This window comes from Pleurodeles waltl, chromosome 5 (genome assembly GCF_031143425.1).
Source record: "Pleurodeles waltl isolate 20211129_DDA chromosome 5, aPleWal1.hap1.20221129, whole genome shotgun sequence".
In the NCBI taxonomy this organism is placed as follows: domain Eukaryota; kingdom Metazoa; phylum Chordata; class Amphibia; order Caudata; family Salamandridae; genus Pleurodeles; species Pleurodeles waltl.
The window spans coordinates 851829922-851853673 of record NC_090444.1 but is presented as its reverse complement, the minus strand read 5'-3'; the positions used below and the strand labels follow the sequence as shown (position 1 = coordinate 851853673).

Sequence of the window (23752 nt, the reverse complement as noted above, 5' to 3'; positions counted from 1 at the left end):
CCATGGATTCTGTCAGTGTTTTGATCTGTTCACCATCAACATTGCGTGCAGCAGCAACCACAGCCTCCCAGACACTGTTCAGAGAGGTGTACTGTTTTCCCTCCTTGTAAATCTCACATTTGATGATGGACCACAGGTTCTCAATGGGGTTCAGATCAGGTGAACAAGGAGGCCATGTCATTAGATTTCCTTCTTTTATACCCTTTTTTGCCAGCCACGCTGTGGAGTACTTGGACGCGTGTGATGGAGCATTGTCCTGCATGAAAATCATGTTTTTCTTGAAGGATGCAGACTTCTTCCTGTACCACTGCTTGAAGAAGGTGTCTTCCAGGAACTGGCAGTAGGACTGGGAGTTGAGCTTGACTCCATCCTCAACCCGAAAAGGCCCCACAAGCTCATCTTTGATGATACCAGCCCAAACCAGTACTCCACCTCCACCTTGCTGGCGTCTGAGTCGGACTGGAGCTCTCTGCCCTTTACCAATCCAGCCACGGGCCCATCCATCTGGCCCATCAAGACTCACTCTCATTTCATCAGTCCATAAAACCTTAGAAAAATCAGTCTTGAGATATTTCTTGGCCCAGTCTTGACGTTTCAGCTTGTGTGTCTTGTTCAGTGGTGGTCGTCTTTCAGCCTTTCTTACCTTGGCCATGTCTCTGAGTATTGCACACCTTGTGCTTTTGGGCACTCCAGTGATGTTGCAGCTCTGAAATATGGCCAAACTGGTGGCAAGTGGCATCGTGGCAGCTGCACGCTTGACTTTTCTCAGTTCATGGGCAGTTATTTTGCGCCTTGGTTTTTCCACACGCTTCTTGCGACCCTGTTGACTATTTTGAATGAAACGCTTGATTGTTCGATGATCACGCTTCAGAAGCTTTGCAATTTTAAGAGTGCTGCATCCCTCTGCAAGATATCTCACTATTTTTGACTTTTCTGAGCCTGTCAAGTCCTTCTTTTGACCCATTTTGCCAAAGGAAAGGAAGTTGCCTAATAATTATGCACACCTGATATAGGGTGTTGATGTCATTAGACCACACCCCTTCTCATTACAGAGATGCACATCACCTAATATGCTTAATTGGTAGTAGGCTTTCGAGCCTATACAGCTTGGAGTAAGACAACATGCATAAAGAGGATGATGTGGTCAAAATACTCATTTGCCTAATAATTCTGCACTCCCTGTATATCCAAACAGGGCATTGCCAGATGGATAGTCAAATTCATTCAGACCTGTCACCTTAAAGCTAAAAGACAATTACCCATTACCCCAAGGGCACACTCCACTAGAAAGAAAGGAGCCACAATGGCTTTTCTTGGTAATATACCAATGTTCGAGATTTGTAAGGCAGCAACCTGGTCTACGCCCCATACTTTTACTAAGCATTACTGTGTAGATGTGTTAGCAACACAACAAGCCACAGTAGGACAGGCTGTACTAAGAACATTATTTCAAACAACTTCAACTCCTACAGGCTGACCACCGCTTTTGGGGAGATTACTGCTTTGTAGTCTATGCACAGCATGTGTATCTGCAGCTACACATGCCATTGAACAGAAAATGTCACTTACCCAGTGTACATCTGTTCGTGGCATGTTGGGCTGCAGATTCACATGTGCCCTCCCACCTCCCTGGGAGCCTGTAGCAGTTTTAGTTGCATGTAAATTGTAAATATGTAATTAATATTCCTTTACTACACTATGTACATACATATCTACTCCATTGCATAGGCACCTCTAGTATCCTTACTTTACCAACTCCTACCTCACCCTTTGTGTGGAAAACAATGTAAGATGGAGTCGACGCCCATGCGTAATTGAGCCGAAAGGGAGGAGTCACTCGGTCCCGTGACTCGAAAAGACTTCTTCGAAGAAAAACAACTTGTAACACTCCAAGCCCAACACTAGATGGCAGGAACAGTGCACAGAATGTGAATCTGCAGCGCAACATGCCACGAACAGATGTACACTGGGTAAGTGGCATTTTCCATATATATATATATATATATAGATATATATATATATATAGATGGATGAATTAGCCTCCAGCTGCCCCCTTGCGGGTAGTATACCCACTTATTATATTTATTTCTAAATATACCAGTTGTCTTGGCCCGTACATTATTCCACAATGTACATCAGCTGATGATTTGGCTTACATCAGCAGGTAAACAGCCTAGAGTCCGATGGTCTATGCAGATCCCCTCTCCAAGTTTCTCTTTTATATTCCCTGGGGATACAACTGGAATGTTGTTTGGGCTGGGCAGAGACTCATGTGTCATGAGTATTGTTTTGTTGTTTGCATCTTGATTGATTTATTTTAATATGCATAATTAATTAAAATCTTTGCATACAAGAAGAAAAGTTGAAACTTCATCATAAAGTTTTGTAAAATCTGCAGGGCAGAACTATTTCCTTAAACTGTACATTAAGAGCTCTTCTGTTTATGCTTAGGCCTTAATAAAAATGTTATAAAATAATTTTATAATCATGTCTATTAGGTTATAACATGCAAGAATTGCTTGTCGAAAAGAGTAGATACCCCATTGATTAAAAGCCAGTGTCAAGAGTTCTTTCCTCTCCTTTGAGTGCAGGACAAATGTATAATAGCTGGACCAGATCCTCTTTGTTAGCCCTGCATAAACAACAGTAAATTAAATCGCTGTTCTGTTACCACGGCAGGCTGTGTGGAAGCTGAGATAAGTGTCCAAAGCAAAAGTTCATGATACCAAAATGGTTTTAGCTGCTTAAAGACTTAAGTCCCTAGATGGGATGGTGAATTCTGGAGCTGATAGAAGCAACACGGCGGAAGGCTCATCTTTGCCATGCCTATGTGCCCCGCAATGAAAGTGGAAGTGTATTCCAAAACCGTACGAAGGAGTTTAACCCATCCGTTACTCTTCCCATACTGTAGGCACAGTGTTTTTCTGCAGTCTGTGCGACCTGGATACCTAAGTAACGGAAGCTAGCCAGCTCCCAGTGTAATCCCAGATCAGGGAGTTGGTCTTTCGAGTAAGTCTCCAACCCTCCCCTGGGAAATAAGCTCTTGCTGTAGTTGACACGAAGGCCCAGCACTCTCCCAAACTATCCCAACAGGCAAATCAACTGTGGGAGTGAGCATTGAGGAGCCCTAGGATAGAAGAGCATCATCTGCGTACAGAAACACTACATGTGTTGTGTCCCCCACCATTATTTCCAAATCATGCAGCTCTCTTCAAAACAGGATGGCGAGTGACTTCAGGGTAAGAGCAAACAACTAGGGTGATAGAGGGCAACCCTGTATCGTGCCTCACTAGATGTTCCATTCCCTCAAAATGATCTCCCCAATTTAACATGTGCCTTAGGATTTGTGTACAGCAACCAGACCCATCTGCCAAAAACTGGACCAAAACTAATAGATTGACGCACTTCCAACATATACTTCCCACTTAATGTGTCAAAAGCCTTCTCAGAATTCTTCTTGATCGTCCTCCACAATCATTCTCTCTGCCCCCATAGAAGAATGGCTCAAAGAACTTACAGCTCTCAATTGCACCTCCCCACATCATTGTCTACTAACTCACTGGGTATAACTTGGACAAATATCTGAATGTGTTGAGCAACCACCAGGGGAGCCAACTACCAACTGAACATTCTAAGGAAAATCAACCTTTCTTGCCACAGATGACGTTCATTTGGCAGCCCAGTTCCTAGCCATCTCCCGATTAGGATACATGAGTGCTATTCTTGCAGATCTACCCATAGCAAAGACTAGCGCCGCTAACGACCACACTTAACTCAGTGGCTACACTCATCACTGGATCTGGAAAATTCAATCACATCACTCCGGACCTAAAACTTGTAAATTGGCTCCTGTTTGAAGCTAGGATCCAACTGAAAATAGCCTGCATGACACATAAGGCCCTTCACCATAACACTCCTGTCTACCTGGTCATTAAACTGGAACTGTCTAGGGGTTGTCGTCCCTTAAGGAGCGCTAAATCCCTATTTCTGAAATTACAGAAGGTCAACAAAAAGAAAACTTACAACCGCTCCTTCTCCGCATTAGCCCAAGAATATGGAACACACTGTCGTCCGTAATTAGGTCAAACCCCTCAATGACATCCTTCAAAAAAGAAGTGAAAACGCTTCTGATGAACAAATGAATTCAACAATAACTCTGAGGAGCTCAGCTGGACTATTTTCACGTAGTCATCTCCTGATCCTGAAGCGATGTAATCGATCGTTACATTGCATTTTTTTTGTTTTTTTTGTTGCTTGCTTACTTCTGATTGCTTTCCTATTCTATACTTATGACTTGTCTGCTGCTTGTGCAGCGTTCTGATACCCTGATGGGTCTTGTTCGTGCTATATAAAACTCCTTGAATAAATAAATAACTGCCAACGCTGCCTAAAGCTCCTCTAGAGTTAAATCTGCCTCGAGCTCCTCCATCACTTCTCGCAGCATTCTGGGCAGTTTCAGCCCTGACAGGAAGGCCTGTGTACTCCCAGGTGTGCCATTGTTCATTGTATAGTGTACACCCTGTAGTTAAACTCTGAATATGTTGTTTATGTCCTGTTGTGTCACCACAGCTGTGCCATCTGGACAAGCAAGGAGAACACAGGAGGAGACTTTCTCCCTCTTTCCAGTTCAGGGTTTAAGTGATTAGTCAGGTGAGTTACTCAACTAGTCTCAGTGATGTTGGAGTTGTTAATTGAATATGGGGCTTTATTACTTCTGTTCACTAACTTCAACCCCTCTTGAGTTTGGCTTCATACTGAGATATAGGATTTAGCTTCCAAAGTCCTCCTCCATTAGCTTCCTTTCGTCCCAGAACAGGACCTTCTATGAATTCCTTAAATTATGTACATTGATGGAATGTACAGTTATTTGGACTTTTCCTCAGTTTTCTTAGTGCCTGATTGAGTTTCACTTTTGAGTTTGCCGGCTGCGGACGGTTTCTTACCTTTGTGTCTTGGCCCAGTCTCACCTAAAGGAACATTGCCTCCCCAAGGCAATATATTTTTGGTGTTCTTGTCTAGAAGATGACCCATTAAAAAGCATTCAGTTCTCAATTACAATGAGATCCTGTCTTTCAACTACGTGTACGCGGTGGCCTCTATAGCACCGATTGAGCTTAGTGTTTAATTTTAATTTATTACATTTTTTGAAGTTTACTGAGTGCAGAGTACTAGGCAGATTGATCACTAGTGGTTAAAATGGTGGGTTAACAGCCTGTTTGAGAGAAGTGGTCACGTTCCAATTTTCTTCTATTTGAAATGCCGTGACACATGTAAATAACAGCAAGGTTGCCATGGTGTAGTCCAGAATGGAATGTGAAGTTGAGGTTTGATGCTTCCGGCCAAGGGATAAATCAGCCTGAAATATACAGTTTAGTACTCTCAATCCTAGCTTTTCTAATTCAGTGACAATATGTTCATCTTTACTGTTCCAACAATTAGAATGCCAGGTCCCCTGTACAGGGGGGTGCCCCATTGCTGGTACTGGGATATCAGCATATTGTCAAGTTCGGTAGGAAAGGGCAAGTTCATATTAAAATCCCATGTAATTTTAGAGTTGAGATGTTTAAACTCCCCTGTGGGGTCCCGCAGGGTTCCTCTGTCAGTCCCACCCCACTCTTTTCACTCTCTCTCCCTCTCACTCGAGTGAGTGGTGGCCCGAGTTTTGGTGGCCCGAGTTTTGGTGGCCCTTTACCATCTCCAGTTGAATCTGCAAACACTCGGGGATATTTTTGATCACTCTTGATTTTGACTCTCATGTCAGTCAGATGGGCAGCTCCTGCTTCTTCATCATCAGATTCTTGACGAAAATCTTTACTTTTACTCCTCCTGATCTTCATGTTGCAGTGGTCATTGCCTTTATGCCATCACGCTTAGGCTACTGCAATTCTTTGTATCTGACTATAAACGAGTCCTTGCTGACAGACTTCAGGCCATTCAGAATGGAGCAGCCTGCCTTGTAAATGTGCCTAAACATCTCTCAGTGAGGGATGGCATTTGTGTCCCACACGGGCTGGCAGTAAGAAAGCAAGTGATATATAAAGCCCTTTGCATGGTCTTCTTGGCTGCTCACCATGGGTCTACGTCTCTCAGGACAGATTTTCAGTGGTACACACTAAAAGAGTGCTTAGATCATTCTCTTTCAGGAAGATGTTTGTCCCCAGATTCCACAAAGCCAGATGAGGTGGCCACTCCTTCTCGGTGGCGAAACCATGAAACACTACCTGTGCACATTACGACCCTGGAGTCTTTCTCTATGTTCCTTAAAACCTAAAACCTGGCTTTTCTCTATTCCTTGAGTGTGGTTCCTTGGTTTTCCTTTCGTTGTTTCCCCAATATGTACTGGTGATTAGATAGCTTCTGGTTTAGTGCGCTTTATAAATCTCATTTCATTCCATTTCCATTAGAACTTCTGGCATTTCGCACATCTTTCCTTTTTTCCACGATGATTCAAATGAACTTTTCTGTAAGCTATTATTAGTTTTGGAGCTTGGGTGTATGCAAATGTTAGCAAGAAACTGTGGTTTGGCATATCTTGGAATCAAGTTCGCCAAAGAGACTGTCAGTATACCTGAATTTCCTTGAGTCAGGATTTCACTTCCACATTATAGTGCTGCTGAAATATAGATTGCCAGCTCACTCATTGGGCATCCATACTTCCTTAACTGCTTAAATAAAGAATTCTATATATCCTGGCAAGGCAATGAGGTTGTTGACTATTTTCCTTCAGTAGATTTTTATGCAACACTTCTTCCAGTAAATAATTAAATCAGAGTTGTGAATTACGTTTAGTAGTTTACTTATGTTCCAAGTGAAATACTAAGGTTATTCTGGTTTGGAAGGATTGGAGGAAGAACAGAGGCTAGGGGATCATTGTATGGTTGTCCGCAACCCCCATTCAACCTGTGTTTTTATGTCTCTAAACTTAGTCTATTCACGTTTGAAAGCAAGATCTCAATTTCCAGTGGTTGTCCCACCCAGGGTGTTCTTAAGTATAGCATACAGTGGGATGTTGTCTTTGGCGGGTAGGTCTGTATGTGCTGTTTCAGGTGTTACTAACACATCTGGATAGCCAATAGTAGTGAACATTGAGATATCTATACACCAGGAACCAAACCTGTTTTTTTTTCTTCAGAACCTGACTTGCTACTGCTGGTGATACCCAGGTTATGAGAGTGTCCTTAGAAGAATAGTTCACCTGAGGGGGCAGAAATTCGATGGATTCAGTAACTGAAGGGGTTAGTTCACTAACGTTGGAAGAGTGTGAAATAACCTCTAGAGTTTGCCTATGTTTGATGTCATACCGGCCCCTTGAGTGGTTTTTTGGCTGAAAAAGAATTCTAGTGCCACCCAGGTCACCCTTAAATTGGTAGAAGGGGTCAGTTTCTTGGTTGGCTGTTGCTGCATTATGGTCGAAATTGACTTTATGTTGTTGGGAGGTCCAAGTTGCTGCACAGTTTTGTTGTCATTCTTGTCTGTTATATCCACAACCTGAGATCTGATCGGCTGTGCCACTTCCCCAGACCTTCTGCTCTTGTTGGCTTCCCCCTTACTGCCACACTTATACTTTTTGCTCCTGACGTTATAGTAAGAGTGACACAATTTAAAAGAGCAAAAGAGAAAAGTTTGGGACTGTGGTCGTTTTCTCTTAAAACTGAGTGTAAGCTGACTAGAGGGCAATTACTTGTATCTACTGTGCTTTAACATTTACAGTGTGTTAGCGTGGTAGTCTTGTCATGCCTGTCTAGTTCCGTTGCCGTGCTTCTTTATCTGGAGCACCTGATTTATGAGGGAAGCTGTTGGAGGACAATGGCTTAGTATGTGGGAGATATTTGGACTTGTATTGTGTTTAATTAACATGCCTTGTTCTGCGTAGTGTATTGTGTCTCGCTCTATTTTCCTTAGCTGATTTTGGTATCTTTAGCCTGTTCGTAAATATTGGAAAAACTCTGTGTTCCTAATGCTGTATACAGGCTTAATAATACTCTAATGCTTTCTTGGTATCGTTTCAAAGTTTTGCCTTGAATCATTTTTATTCAGATCGTATCCTTCCTCTCTTAGAGATACATAGCTCAACTGGGTATTTACTGTTGGGGTGATCTTATTCTTTGTCTTTTTCTGCGTTTTTCTTTTTGATGTTGGTTTAACAAGAATTGTATTATATATAATTTAGGTGTTTGTTTTTGGGAGATGTCCGCCTAAATAGTGGAACACTCTAGAAATTATTTTGTGGCAAGTACTTCAAATCAACAAAATAATGTCTGGGAGGATTGTAGAAAGAGTGACTGAAGCTTCCACTCAGTGATCTAGGATTAGTCATACCTAGGTGTGGCTGCATTAATCGAGTGCAGTACCGCTTCAGTGATCCTAGGCTGGGATATTTGCCTGCCAACTTCCCAAGGCAGTGAGGTGCCATCACCTCATAAGAATGTAATGTGCTGCTGCGTTATCTGCCTTGGAAAAGGGACTCTGGGTTGAGAGTGGCACTTGTTAGCCCTCTTCTGAGCAGATGTTTACAGGGATCTGTCTGTGAGCAGTGTGGTGAAGTGGTAGCAGAGCCACCAAGATGTGCAATAGCTCTGCCAATGCAGTTGTCTATCATGGAAGAAATGTGCCAATGAGTTTGTGCCTCTCCAGTAGTGTACTCTGAAAGTGCAGACTCCTAGAGCCATGTCAATGACTGTGCTGTGGACATTGTTGTGTCCCAGGGCAGGGGTGCCACGTCATTGTGTCAGTGCCTGGAGTGAAACCAAATCTCTTGGGACTCATTGTGGAGAATCTGTGTTGAAGAATCTGCAAAAAGCATTTCCGTCCTCAAAATACTGCCTTTCCACACCAGTATGCATGTCAACCCTACCTGTAAACTCCCCCCTCTTTTCTGCACTGACAGCTCCACAGTAGGCTTTCTCAAAAGTGCCTGGAAAAAGGGGCACACCAGATATGAGGCCTGTGAACACCGACTAAAGCAGTTGTGAACTGCATTTTTAGGCCAGACAGCATTGAAAATGCTCTGACAGTGTAGTTGGTTGAGCAGGGAAGTATAGGGTGGTCGTGGGTGAACACAGATCATGGACTGTCTTTTTAGACCGAGAGTGTACACAAAGTGCTACTGTCCCAGTGGAAAAGGGCTACTGCCCTTACCAAGAGTTAAGTAGCAGAGCGCAATGATGGCAGCATACCATGTTTTTTGTAATAATGATGATTAGAGTGAAAAGGCCTCTTTATCCACGCCACTGGAGTGGGGCCTACCCACCCACTCATGTAAAGTTCTGCTACTGTGTGCTTAACCTATTATTATGTAGTGCTGTGCAGCGCACGTCTCTGCATGTGCGGACTGGGATGTATGTATCCTGGGTGTGGTACAGGACATGGAGGTCTGTGGGTTCCATATTGGAAACCAGGCCTTGGAAAGGCATGCGAAGATGGAGGACCCATCCAGACAGATGTGTGGATTGGCATGTTCCTAAGAGCTAGGTGGGACACATGCTGGAGAAAGTGGAAGCCAGGCTTTCCTTTGCTCTTCAAAGGGGTTCAGGTCAGTGAGACCTAGGCACAACGTCGCCAAGAGAATGGGGCTGATGGGAGAAACGCTGCACAGGCGGGGAATCATAAAGGCCCAGGGCTGAGGCCCTTATAATCTTTTTGTTAGGTATGTAGCAGTGAGGCTGACATTTGGGTGTGATTCTTGAGTCACTCTCTTGGCCTGTGTTGTAGGGCTATTAAAGTTGGGGGTTGCTTCTTCTGTAACAGACTTCTTCCTGGGCGAAGGATAGGGCAAGTAAGTGGCCACTTCAAAAGAAGCAACACCCTACCAATCCAAACCTCAAAGACTGAGGCACTAAATCACATCTGTGTCTGGTAACACATTATAAAAAGGGAAGCTTAGATCTCCCAAGTTGTCAAAGGTTGGTCAACTGTGGCTGTGCCTCCTTGTGGAGAAGCTCTGCTCTACTTCTGCCTATTGGGACCTGGATAGGGGACCACAACACCCCTGTATGCCGGGGGCGGGGAGAGCAGGAGAGAGCGGGTTGTTGCCCTTGAGCAGTGTGCCAAAGTGAAGCATCATGGGTTGTGACCCATGTAAGCAAAGCATTGTCTCCCTCAGAATCCAGAAGCCATTCGGCAGTAGCGTCTGGAAATAGGAGGACTTGCCCTGTGACCAGAGGAGTGCCAAGAACACCTGCTGCCCCGACTACAGCATCCGGACTACTGCTAGTCACTGGTCCATTGACAGGTGTTCTGTCAATGGACCAGGCCTTCTGTATTGTTGCAGGAGCGGGTACAACTGATTACCAGGCCGCACCGCTTTTGGGAGGAACTTGAGTGGACTGTTGCACTATGCCACTAAGAAATTGAGACTTAAAAAAAAAAAAAAAAAAAGTCATCATGGAACTCGTACTTACTATTGAGGCCTAATCTGAATGTTGCCTTATGCAAATGGGGAATAACCAGAGTCTGTAGACAGAAGTGAGGGCCGAGATCGTATCCAGACCATACTGAAGTGCCAGCCTTTTGATGACTGTCTGTTTTTGAGGTGTGACGTATTTCACTTTGTTTTTATGCTTAAATAGTACTTTTTTCATAAAGGCATGTATTTAGCTTTTTAGTATTTCGTATTTAATTATGTGATAGTTTCAGCCTTTTTCACCAAGCATTCAAAAACTGTTATTGTGACATCAGCAGCCATTATGACCCATCGCACAGCACGCTGCTGCCTGAAATTGGCTGTTATTTATTCAACAATACCTTTAAATAACAAAATGAAAGGTGTCCAGCTTTTTTGGGATTTGCTGTTAGTACGGTTGATTTAGATCATATTCTCAAAAACGCACTTGAATACAGAAGTGTTAATTCCATTTTAGAAAAAAGTTGTGTTTCTCCCCTTGGGTTCCATGCGGGATTGAGAATAAAATGTTGTCTTTGTTATGCCTCGATGTAGGGTCATTGGATCAAACTGACTGTTTATCACTTTGACTGTAAATCCACCTCTCCCCTCAGGCACGTCACATTTAAATTTTCAATAGCTTCTGTGTCCACAAAGAAGACCCAGGCCAAATTTGCATTCATTTCCCCACTCATTCTTTGAAATGCTATTCCAAGGATTTGAGGTTTCCTGTGGTGAGTAGAGAAAGAAAAATTGTCAAAATGTTTTTTTCCAAATGGAGGGAAAAAGTGATGCCCACGAAAGTGGCTGTTTTTCGTTGTTATGTAAATGGCATTATAAAAAGTTTTGCTGTGCTAAGATCGTCCTCAACTTTCAGAGGCAGAGTTTTTAAAAGAAAATCACCACAGTGTTTGCATCTTTTTAATTGGTGGTCAGTATTTCCTATTTTTGCGGTTACTTTCTGCTTGCACTTTGTGTGTATGTTGGGAGAGTGGGGGAATCCGAAAAATTGTACATTTCGGAAAGGTAGACACACTTATGAATTCAGCAACAGATCATTTGTGTAAATTGCTAGTCATTTGTGTAAACTGCTAGTGGACTTCCCAAAGAAACTAATTGTTGAAATATGCAAAGTAGGAAAAAATAGAAATAAGTGTTGTTTTCAGCTGTAAGATTTTCAACTGAAGTTTGAACTGCAAAAGTGTATATACCAGTACGTCATAAACGTTTTTCAAATGGAAAGATATATATAAAGGCCCTCATTATGACATTGGCGGTCAATCCTGCTTACCGCCATGCCGACTGACGCGAACATACCGCGGTGGTATACCGCTACCCATATTATGACCCACACACAGCAGGCCATAGCCATCACATATGGGATGCTGCTGTTCCTCAGGATATAGGCATCATGCACAGACCCAGGATACTTTGCATTCACGTGGTAGATATACTGGTCCGCCAGGCACACTATCTGCACATTCATAGATTGAAAGCTCTTTTGATTCCTGAACACCTGTTCATTTCTCTGTGGGGGGGACAAAGGCTAAATGTGTACCATCAATTGCCCCAACAATGTTGCATAGAAGTCAGCTTTCACTGTGGTCAAATCCTTCACCTGGGGGAAAACGATGTAGCTGCATATGTGTTTCATCAGGGCAGACAACACTCTGGTCAGCATATTTGAGAACATTGTCTGGAACATCCCTGCTGCCGTGGCCAATGTCACTTGGAAGGAGCCACTCTTCAAGAAATGGAGCACAGATAGGACTTGCACAAGAGGGGGGATCCCAGTGGGCTGACGGATAGCTGAGATCATGTCTCGCTCCAATTGGGCACACAGCTCTTGGATTGTGGCCCTATCCAATCTGTAGGTGAGGATAATGTGCCTGTCCTCCTTTGTTGCATAGTCCACCAGGGGCCTGCACACGGGGGATGTCTCCATCTCCTATTCATCCTCAGCGGTTGTACTCCAGGGGGCAAAACGATGAGCATCTGGTCAGTTTTTAACATTTCCTCAATGTACAATGCATTGCATGTTGTGACAGAAGCAGTATCTTTGTTTGTTCCCAAAATGTGCTTATGTCAGATGTGACGCAGTTAGGTGCCATGGCCTGCCCCCTTCCCCTCCACCCCCCACACTTGAAATGGCAGACGCCTGTCCTGTGTGGAGGGACAGGTGTAAATGAGGTAATGCCGCTGATGTTGTGCGCCGTTGCGGGAGGCTGTCGAGTACCGCCGTGCAGCATCTCATTGGTTATCCTTGGGCCCTATGGGTTACAGTGGCCAATGGTGATGTACGCTGGCAGTGACGGTATGCACCGCCGCGGACGTGACCGCCATTTTCTATCTGTTCACTCACTTGATATCTGACCTTCAACAGGAGAGGACCTACACTGCAAGTGCTGCTGTGACCTGTGTCTGGAAGTGACCATTGCTCGAGTCACTGGGGAAAGGGCCCCTGCCTTCACCATTGCGGAGTTTGAGAAACTGGTCCTACCCCAGTACCGATTGCTTTATGGGCCTCCAGACCAACAGGTGAGTACACTGTAGGCACGATGCATGGGGCATGAATGCATGGTGTGATGTGTGTGAAGGCCGCTTGTCGGGGGGTGGTGGAGGGTTCCTGGGCAGCGTGCAGCATGTATGGTGGGCAATGTATGTGCGTAAGGGGATGGGAGGGATATGGTGGGCCGTGGGTGTAACAGGCCGGAAGGTATGACTGATGTCTTTTTCCACTTTTATTTTTCTGCAGGTCAGCGCCCATCAGTAAAAGAGTAAATGACGTGCCATCGCCAAGGACGTGCAGACCCTGGGGGTCTACGGCAGGCGGAGCACTCACTGTCGGAAACTGTTGGAGGACCTGAGACGCTGGGCAAGGAAGAGGGCAGAGGCCCAGCTAGGGATGGCCTCCCACCGAGGAAGGGGTGCCCGTCGAACTCTGACCCCCCTGATGTTCCGCATTCTGGCGGTGGCCTATCCAGAGCTGTATGGACACTTGAGGGCATCACAGCAGCCACAAGGGGGTGAGCATCACAGCAGCCACAAGGGGGTGAGCATTACAGCAGCCACAAGGGGGTGAGTACAGTTCCCAATATACTACTTGCGAGTGGAAGGGTGGTCTCTGGGTCGGGGATGTGGACCAGTGGGTGCCCCTAGGCCAGGCTGGACATTGCAGGGTAGGTTCCATGTTGGGCAGGGGCTGATACACTCCACCTCCAAACATGCTAGGGGACATCTACTACTGGGCAGGTATCTGTGGGTCTCCGGTATGCTGCTATTGGCGTTAGGTATTACTGTCCAAGGCCTGGTGACTAGCATTGTGAGTGGTAGCACATCGCCTAGTGCGTAGGGCTGTCCCGTGTGTGTTGTGTACGCCAACAGTGGTGTTGTTGCTGGCATTGACCAAGTGTATCCTCTTTCACTCCCCCCCTTTTTCTTTTGTCACCCTATCCTTCTGTGCATTAGCATCATCTGGCAGAGGAGCAGAGGCACAGGCGACGGAGGGAGCTGCATCCCACATGGCCCTGGAGGCCGAATCCACTGAACGTGAGGGCACCAGTGGGATGGAGGGCGAGGGGAGCACCACAGCGGAGACAGGAGGAGACCGTTCTGACAGTGATACCTCCTCCGACGGAAGCTCCCTGGTGGTGGCGGACAGCTCTGTGGCCACCCCAAGTACAGGTACATCCGCCACCCCCCTACCAGCACCGCACTCCCAGCAGACCCTCTGCGCGTTTCCGTGCCTGCTCACCCACAAATGTGGGCATCTCCTTCGCCCCAGGCACCTCAGGCCCTGCCCCAGTTAGCCCTGCTTCCCTGAGTGAAGAGGCTATTGACCTCCTGCGATCCATCTCTGTTGGGCAGTCAACCATAGTGAATGCCATCCGGGGGCTGGCAGGCAATTTGCAACATACAAATGCATTCCTGGAGGGCATTCATCCTGGTGTGGTGGCCCATCATAAATCTTTCCAGGCTCTGGCCTCCTCCCTGATGGCAGCCCTTGTCCCTGTCTCTAGCCTCTAGCCTCCACCCTCCAACTTCCTCTACCCAGTCCCATTCTCCTGAACCCCAACCTATCCTAAGCATGCACCCAAGACAACACACAGGAGTGCCTCAGGGAAACACAAGCAGTACACATCATACCACAGGCACTCACGCAAACACCATCCAGAAGCATACACACCAACATCCACCGCCTCCACTGTGTTCCCCCCTCCTCCTCGCCCACCTCCCTCCCAGTAGCGTCTCCACTCACACCTGCATGCACTACATCCTCATCCACTACCTCCATCACCAGCACGCCTACCACTACACACCCCTCACTGGCAGTCACCACCCCCACATCCATGCACACATCCCCTGTGTCCTCTCCCACTGTGTCTGTGCCCCCTCCTCCCAAAGTACACAAACGCAAGCACTCAGACACCCAACAGCCATCCACCTCACAACAGCATCCAGCACCTACACCCGCACCCAAACACAGCAGACGGACACCTCCTACAACCACTCCCTGTAGGAGGCTGGCCTGGCTTCTAGTGGGTACCAAGGGTTACTTACACTCTGTACCAGGTCCAGTTATCCCTTATTAGTGTAGAAGAGGTGTTTTTATGACAATATGCCAAAAGTATCTCCGTGAGTACCCTCAGTATGAGGTTGCCAAATATACACAAGATATATGTACACAATACGAAAAATATGCAGTAATAGCAAAAGGAAGTAATGCAAGCAATGTAGAATTACGGTAGATTGCAATAGGAGCACATAGGTATAGAGGCAACACAAACCATATACTCCAAAAGTGGAATGCAAACCACGAATGGACCCCAAACCTATGTGAGCTTGTAGAGGGTCGCTGCAACTGTAAGAAGACAGTGAGGGTTAGAAAAATAGCCCACCCCAAGACCCTGAAAAGTAGGTGTAAAGTGCACCTATATTCCCCAGAGAGCACAGAAGTCGTGATAGGGGAATTCTGCAAGGAAGACCAACGCCAGCAATGCAAGCAAAGTGGATTTCCGGACGAGAGTACCTGTGGAACAAGGGGACCAAGTTCAAGAGTCGCGACAAAGTCGAGATTGTGCAGATGCCCAGGAAATGCCAGCTGAGGGTGCAAAGAAGCTGCCACCGGATGGTAGAAGCTGTGGATTCTGCAAAAACAAAGAGGGCTAGAAACTTCCCCTTTGGAGGATGGATATCCCACGTCTTGAAGAAGCTTGCAGAGGTGTTCCCACGCAGAAAGACCGCAAACAAGCCTTGCTAGCTGCAAGGGTCGCGGTTAGGGTTTTTGGATGCTGCTGTGGCCCAGGAGGGACCAGGATGTCGCCAATGGCGTGAGGAGACAGAGGGGGTGCCCAGCAAGTCAGGGAGCCCTCACAGAAGCAGGCAGCACCCGCAGAAGTGCCGGAACAGGCACTACGAAGAGGAGTGAACCGGAGCGAACCGGAGCTCACCTGAAGTCACAAAAGGAGATCCCACAACGCCGGAGGACAAGTCAGGAGGTTGTGCACTGCAGGTTAGTGTCGGGGACCCAGGCTTGGCTGTGCACAAAGGAAATCCTGGAAGAGTGCACAGGAGCCGGAGCAGCTGCAAATCACGCGGTACCCAGCAATGCAGTCTAGCGTGGGGAGGCAAGGACTTACCTCCACCAAACTTGGACTGAAGAGTCACTGGACTGTGGGAGTCACTTGGACAGAGTTGCTGAGTTCCAGGGACCACGCTCGTCGTGCTGAGAGGGGACCCAGAGGACCAGTGATGCAGTCTTTTGTTGCCTGCGATTGCAGGGGGAGGATTCCGTCATCCCACGGGAGATTTCTTCGGAGCTTCTAGTGCAGAGAGGAGGCAGACTACCCCCACAGCATGCACCACCAGGAAAACAGTCGAGAAGGCGGCAGGATCAGCGATACCAGATTGCAGTAGTCGTCTTTGCTACTTTGTTGCTGTTTTGCAGACGTCCTGAGCAGTCATCGGTCGATTCCTTGGCAGAAGGTGAAGAGAGAGATGCAGAGGAACTCTGATGAGCTCTTGCATTCGTTATCTAAAGAATTCCACAAAGCAGAGACCCTAAATAGCCATAAAAGGAGGTTTGGCTACCTAGGAAGGAGGATCGGCTATCAACACAGGTAAGAGCCTATCAGGAGGAGTCTCTGACGTCACCTGCTGGCACTGGCCACTCGGAGCAGTCCAGTGTGCCAGCAGCACCTCTGTTTCCAAGATGGCAGAGGTCTGGAGCACACTGGAGGAGCTCTGGGCACCTCCCCTGGGAGGTGCAGGTCAGGGGAGTGGTCACTCCCCTTTCCTTGGTCCAGCTTCGCGCCAGAGCAGGGCTGGGGGATCCCTGAACCGGTGTAGACTGGCTTATGCAGAGATGGGCACCATCTGTGCCCATAAAAGCATTTCCAGAGGCTGGGGGAGGCTACTCCTCCCCAGCCCTGACACCTTTTTCCAAAGGGAGAGGGTGTAACACCCTCTCTCTGAGGAAGTCCTTTGTTCTGCTTTCCTGGGCCAAGCCTGGCTGGACCACAGGAGGGCAGAAACCTGTCTAAGGGGTTGGCAGCAGCAGCAGCAGCAGCAGCAGTGAAACCCCGGGAAAGGGAGTTTGGCAGTACCCGGGTCTGTGCTAGAGACTCAGGGGATCATGGAATTGTCTCCCCAATGCCAGGATGGCATTGGGGTGACAATTCCATGATCTTAGACATGTTACATGGCCATGTCCGGAGTTACCAATGTGACGCTGTACATAGGTAGTGACCTACGTCCAGTGAACGCGTGTAATGGTGTCCCCACACTCACAAAGTCCGGGGAATTTGCCCTGAACGATGTGGGGGCATCTTGGCTAGTGCCAGGGTGCCCACACACTAAGTAACTTAGCACCCAACCTTTACCAGGTAAAGGTTAGACATATAGGTGACTTATAAGTTACTTGAGTGCAGTGTTAAATGGCTGTGAAATAACGTGGACGTTATTTCACTCAGGCTGCAGTGGCAGGCCTGTGTAAGAATTGTCAGAGCTCCCTATGGGTGGCAAAAGAAATGCTGCAGCCCATAGGGATCTCCTGGAACCCCAATACCCTGGGTACGTCAGTACCATATACTAGGGAATTATAAGGGTGTTCCAGTATGCCAATGTGAATTGGTGAAATTGGTCACTAGCCTGTTAGTGACAATTTGGAAAGCAAAGAGAGAGCATAACCACTGAGGTTCTGGTTAGCAGAGCCTCAGTGAGACAGTTAGTCATAACACAGGGAACACATACAGGGCACACTTATGAGCACTGGGGCCCTGGCTGGCAGGGTCCCAGTGACACATACACTAAAACAACATATATACAGTGAAATATGGGGGTAACATGCCAGGCAAGATGGTACTTTCCTACACTCCCTCTTCCTCCACTCCCAAACCTTCACCCTCTTCCCACCCTGGTGTTTCTCCCCCCACCCCGGTCCTTCACTTCGGGCCAGGGTGGGCAGAAACCAGGCCAGCACCTCAGCCACCCAGTCCACGGCCACTGTAGTTTTGGCAGCTTCTGCAGGTGTGAGCAGCTCCAAGGAGACACCCATCAGCACTGGCAGTGTACCTGCACCAGCTGCCAAGGGCAAGGCCAAGGAACAACCACCAGCTGCCAAGGCCATGGATGCACCACCAGCTGCCAAGGGCAAGAAGGCCCCACCAGCTGAGCTGCGAAGGAGGCCCCACCAGCTGCCAAGGGCAAGGATGCACCATCAGCTGCCAAGGGCAAAGGGCCTGTCCCTGCAGGCAGGAGGGACAGGAGGCCTGGTGCTGTGACAGGATCTGAGCCCCCACCACCAACCATGGCGCCTCAGTCGTCCAAGGCTGCAGGGGAAGGGCTGGAGCCTCCCCCCACCACTGGCAGCACCGCTACCAGTACCACTGACAGCAGTCCCAGTGGGCAGCCGTCCGAGGCTGCAGGGGAAGGGCTGCAGCCTCCCCCCACCACTGGCAGCACCGCCACCAGCACCACTGGCAGCAGCCGCAGCCTCAGTGGGCAGCCGTCCGAGGCTGCAGGGGAAGGGCTGGAGCCTCCCGCCACTGCTGGCAGCACCACTGGCAGCAGCCCCAGTGGGCAGCTGTCAGAGGCTGTAGGGGAAGGGCTGTTGCTTCCCCCTCACCGCTGGCAGCACCACCTCCAGCACCACCAGCAGCTCTGCCACCAACACCACTGGTAGCAGCAGCAGCCCCAGTGGCAGCCGTCGGAGGCTGCAGGGGAAGGGCTGGAGCCTCCCCACTGGCAGCACCGCCACCACTGTACAGCCGTCGCCGCCGGAGTGTCATGCATCCTGCCCACAGCAAATCTCGTGGATCTGACACCCAGGTAAGAGACTGTGACCTTGCACTCCCCATGTGCTGCATCACAGGGCACAAGGCCCAATCCAGGACCAGTGGAAGAAGGCATCCACTCACCTCCCCCCCCCCCCCATGCCAGGATGAAGCACACTGGGCACAAAGCCCCCTCCAAAACCAGTGGAAGAATGCATCCACTCACCCTCTCCTTGCCAAGATGAAGAACACTGGGCACAAAGCCCCCACCAGAACCACTGGAACAAGGCATCCACTCACCCCCATCCTTCCCAGGATAAAGCACACTGGGCACAAGGCCCCCTATAGAACTAGTAGAGAAGCCATCCACTAGAGAGCCTGTGGCTTTGCACTCCCAGGATCCAAGCAGTGGGCAAACCACCCACTTGAGAGACTGTGGCTTTGCACGCCCTAGGACCAAGCAGTGGGCAAACCACCCACTTGAGAGACTGTGGCCTTGTACTCCCCCAGGACATCGCAGAGGGCACGTAGCCCCCTCCAGGAGCAGTGGGGTTGTACCATCTTCCGGCTGAGGTGCCTTCCCCCCCCCTTCCTCTTCCCCCGGGGTGATGTGTATTTTCGACCTGATGCCCCAGCAGTGTTCTCTCCGTATTGAGGCAGGAGTCAAGTGGGGTCTTGGCCTATGTGATATGACCCTGTGGCCCATGAACATTATTGACTGGGCAGTGTCCCTTCATTTGTATATCTGTAAATAGTGTTTTGATTTTTGAGGACGTATTTCTAGTATTTGATATTATTACACTCACTTTCTTCAAATAATTTTGTCCTTGCATTGTTCCGGAGGGGTGCTGGGTGAATATGTGATGTTATTGCATCTGCTTGTGTGTACGGTGTTGGGGATGGGGGTGTTGCGTGTGTGTGTGTGTCACTCTACTTTTCCTCCCCCCTCCCCTGTGTAGTAGGCAACAGTACTCACCGGTGTTGGTATTCCTGGTGTAGGAGGAGGTAGACCACCATGGGGAACACCTGCAGTTCGGGCTCCATGGCGTTGTGGTTCTTTCCTGAATCTCCAGAGGTGAGGCTTCGGTGTACTGTTTCTGCTGTGCTTTTGATGGCTCTGGTACCACCCCAGAGAAGGTGACGGATTGGTGTCTCATAATACAGTGGGCGGAACCTTGTCTTCTGCCTGGCTGTTGGCGGTTACCGCCGCGGTGCTTGTTGCTACCGCCGTGGCAGTCGGTGTGTTAAAGTGGCTGCCTGTGTTGGCAGTTTCTGCCATGGTCATAATTCAGTTCTTTTTTTACCGCCGGCCTGTTGGCAGTATTACCGCCCCTTTATCTCCGACCGCCAGGGTTGTAATGAGGGCCATAGTGTTTATCAGTTGTCCAAACACAGACCATTAACAATACTGCAGTTTACATTGATTTTTCATTGTGTTTCGAACATGCATCAATTTGTAGGGTAACATATAATAAATAAAAAATGGCTGTGAAGAAAAGACATGCATTTTTTAAATGTGCCCAGGAATCTGATTTAAAGGATAAGGGTTATTCATATCACTCTGAATTTGGGGTTATTCATCATGTCTGGTGATTTTGAGGGTGTTTTACAAAAAAATTTGTACACAGACTTAATTTTGGGAGCCATAAATGTGCAGGCGTTCTATACATAATTGCAGCTGTTAAACTATTCCAAGTGACCACGTTTTTCCTGATTAAAAATGGTATCCCACTTCTTTAGTGGGCTTTCGTAGGGTAAATGAAATGGCCAAAAAACACTATGGAAGTGTCAAGATGTTTGACTGCAGTTAGATTAATTCATGGGACTGAAGTATTATCTTTGTTTTGTGATTGCCTATAGGAAGTGTTTCCATTCATAAGGACCACTGTGGTGTGGTTATCATATTATGGGGCACAGGATGTAGCAGTGTGGTGGATGGTGAGGGGTAACAGGCAGACCAATTGATGATTTTATCTATGCTTGTAGTTTTGAACAGCTTGTCAGGTCCCTGTGTGATATTTCTTACAATTATAATCTGCTTAGCTGATTACTGCACTGGGTTGTCGAGTCAAAGATTTTGTCTTTAGTTGTGGTTGGAGGGAGAGGGAAGTGGAGCAATATGTTGAGATGGGCCTTTTTATTATCGTCCCATATCTTAGTGTCATTGTGAGATGTGAAGAAGCAGTCAGAGTGTAGAAATATTTGGGACCTGCAGTGGTGGGCTAGACTAATGTCATCCAAGTTGTCCAGCCTTGTGTGACATTCCATACCTCTTCAGTTGGTGTACTCGTGACAGACAACTCTTGTAGCAGATATGTCTAATGTGAACATAAGGGGTATAAGTTACAGTCGACTGCTGAGTATTATGGCATTGGTATTATTGTGGGCCATAATGTTATATAAGAAATTAGATAACTATATAATACTCCAATGAACCATAAGTTAACCCCCTTTAGCTTACCTGCTTATGAAAGTCAGTCTGTTGATTGTTTCCAATCTGTCGGTTGTGAGCTTGAGGGTAAAACTGTTTCTAGGCTCTGTTGCTGGAATGTGGGATGATGAGGTTTTCTGAAGTGTATATGCTCATGGATGCTTCCAGTGCTGGTGGGTAATGAATTCCAGAGCTTAGCAAGAAAGCAGTGTCTCCTGCGTATTTCTTATGGTAAGATGTTATAATAAGTGGTGCAAGACTGGAGCACAGTGTTCTCTTATGTCTTGATTGATTTTAACTTTTAGATATAGTGGTCCACTTTATTGGCCTGCTCTGTGGGCAATGCAGAGTGCCTTGAACATAGTCCTTCTAGTAGCAGGTAGTCAGTGTCGCGTTTGCGGGAATGGAGTCATGCGTTCTACTGGGTGACGGTGGAGAAGAAACTTTGCAGCAGCAGTTTGGATGAGTTGTATTTTGTGTATGATGAATGCGGGTACTCCAAGGTATGTAAAGTTGTCATAGTGAAGCATGGAGATTGAGTGTCTTGTAGTAGAATGTCTTGTAGTTTATGTTGGTATGTAAGATTTGCGCAAATATCTAGTGTTTTCGTCATGTAGAATGCACTCTTTGCGATGTTAACATACAGTATCAAGGTTAGATCTGAATCCATGGGTACCCCTGGGTTTCTGACTTCACTTGATGTTGGAAGGGCCTCTGAGTTCCTAGGCCATGTGGCAGTAGGCTGGTATGTAATTTTGCCCTTATCCAAAGGTCATAGTCTCTGTATTTACAGTACTGAGATTGAGATGGCTATTTATCATCTATGTGATGATGAATCATGTCACAAAGGCAGTCATCAAGTTTTGAATTGTAGAGGTGTTCTGAACTATCTGTTTTCCAAATGATTTAGGTCAGCAGTTCCTGACCTGTGGTCCGCGGACCCCCGAGGGCTCCATGGCACATTCCCAGGGGGTCCACAGGTCTCGAGTGTTTTTTTTTTCATAGAAAATGAAAAGCCTATGTGCCCTCACAGCACATAAGAGCTATGAGTGACCGCGCAGGGGTGGCGGAGCCACAATCAAATTAGGCCAGTCACATTCAGCCGTAGGTGCAAGATTAAGGGTGATCAGCCTTATTTTATTATCTGCTTGCCTCGGAGTTGCGCTCGCACAGCAGTGCTTGTGTCCTCTTGTATTTGGTCCAGTCACAGAGCATTTTGATGCCCCTGTGTCCTCTCCACTTTTGGCCACAAATGCAGAGCAGCTGTGCCTCTTGTTTTGAGGCTGAAGAGCGTGCTGGCACATGGGCAGCAGGAAGGCACTTTTCCTGCTGAAACGGTGGGCCACTCGAGAGAAACATGTGAGTGCTTACTCTGCTTTCATATTTATTACTAATTGGCAGAGGCATTTCCCCGACAGTTAATACAAAATTATTTTGGATAGAGAGCAAAAAGCCGTGTTTATAAAGAAAGTAGTATTTTTAGGTTGAGCGCGGAAGCGATTTGACCTGCTGTAAGTATTGTGGGCTCTTAACAATGCCCATCTCACGCCCATCACTTTCATTCCTTCCTGGGCTTCCTTTTCAGAACTCACTAGATGTTGTAGTGAATCATATTTACTTTTATTGGGAATCAGGAGTTCGCTTAGCCTTCTGGCTTGCAGGTCTGTGCCCCCATCATCTAGTGACTTTTAATCTGCTTAGCCTGCTCTGTTGTAGCTTATTTATTTAATTATTTCTTCCAATATGGCTGCTATGTTTATAGTTAGGAAGATGTTTTGATTTCACGTTATCAGTGCCATTCTGTGAAGGCGTCACAGTCAGCGTTGAAGACAAGTGATAAACGTAGGTTTTCACATCATGACCCTTTCCCACTTGCGTGTGACAGGAAATGTACTTTTGGAGGTGATTGTTTATATAATTGCCGCCCCAAGCATGCCTTCTTATCTATTGTTTGGTAACATACCTGCGTCAGGGGTCCTACAAGATCTGTATAAATACTTCTCACAAAGACAAGGTTATTAGAGGGATTACTACCAAATGCCATCAATGCTGTCTATACTACACATCGCCTTGATGCAGAACCAGTCTTTGTGTCCCCATGGAGTCTGATCTCGAGACCTCATTCCAAGGTAATGAGGGTTGAGGGGCTCTTCTCATGGACATGGTACTAGCAGATTAGGTTTATCACACCTAGCTCTCTGTAAGCTAGAAATTAGGTTCATCCTGCTAGGGTATTAGGGTCTATTTTATATATCATGCTTTTGCAAGATGGTGGGGGTCTTCGTATTCACAACTCTAGTTTTTCACAATTCCGCTTCTTGCATTGTTCATTATCCTAATCATTGCAGCCCATGCATTTTACAGTAGATTGCAGTCTTATTAATACATTTTTTTAAACTTTACTGCATCTCCTTCATTGCCTGATGTGACTGAGACTTGTTGCTCATGTGAGAAAAGGGTAATCTCAGTTTGAGCACGACTCACCTGAGATGTTGCACTCTTGAGTACATGCGTAAAGGCTGCCAGAAATCACCTTTAGCCTTTTGGGTTTTTGGTGAGGTACTGTTTGTGAGCCGGAAGGGTTGGGCTGACAGTTGCAACTTGTTGTAGGACTGGACTTGTCCTCTACAAACAAAAGTGCTGTCATCCCTAAACCAGCAGTCTTGC

General features: G+C 47.1%; 1 protein-coding gene across 8 annotated transcripts in view; it reads left to right on the top strand.

The window, feature by feature from the left end:
• TAF5L (TATA-box binding protein associated factor 5 like) overlaps window positions 1-23752 on the top strand; it is a 522668-nt gene that overhangs the window by 250163 nt on the left and 248753 nt on the right. The window contains exon 1 of one of the 8 annotated variants that reach the window (XM_069234936.1): window positions 13866-14065. The exons of the other annotated variants lie outside the window; for them this stretch is intronic. Within the exon in view, the coding sequence (XP_069091037.1) occupies window positions 13903-14065 (163 nt within the window). The 5' untranslated portion in view covers window positions 13866-13902. Of the gene's footprint in view, window positions 1-13865; window positions 14066-23752 lie in introns of those variants that run through there. 8 annotated transcript variants of the gene reach the window in all.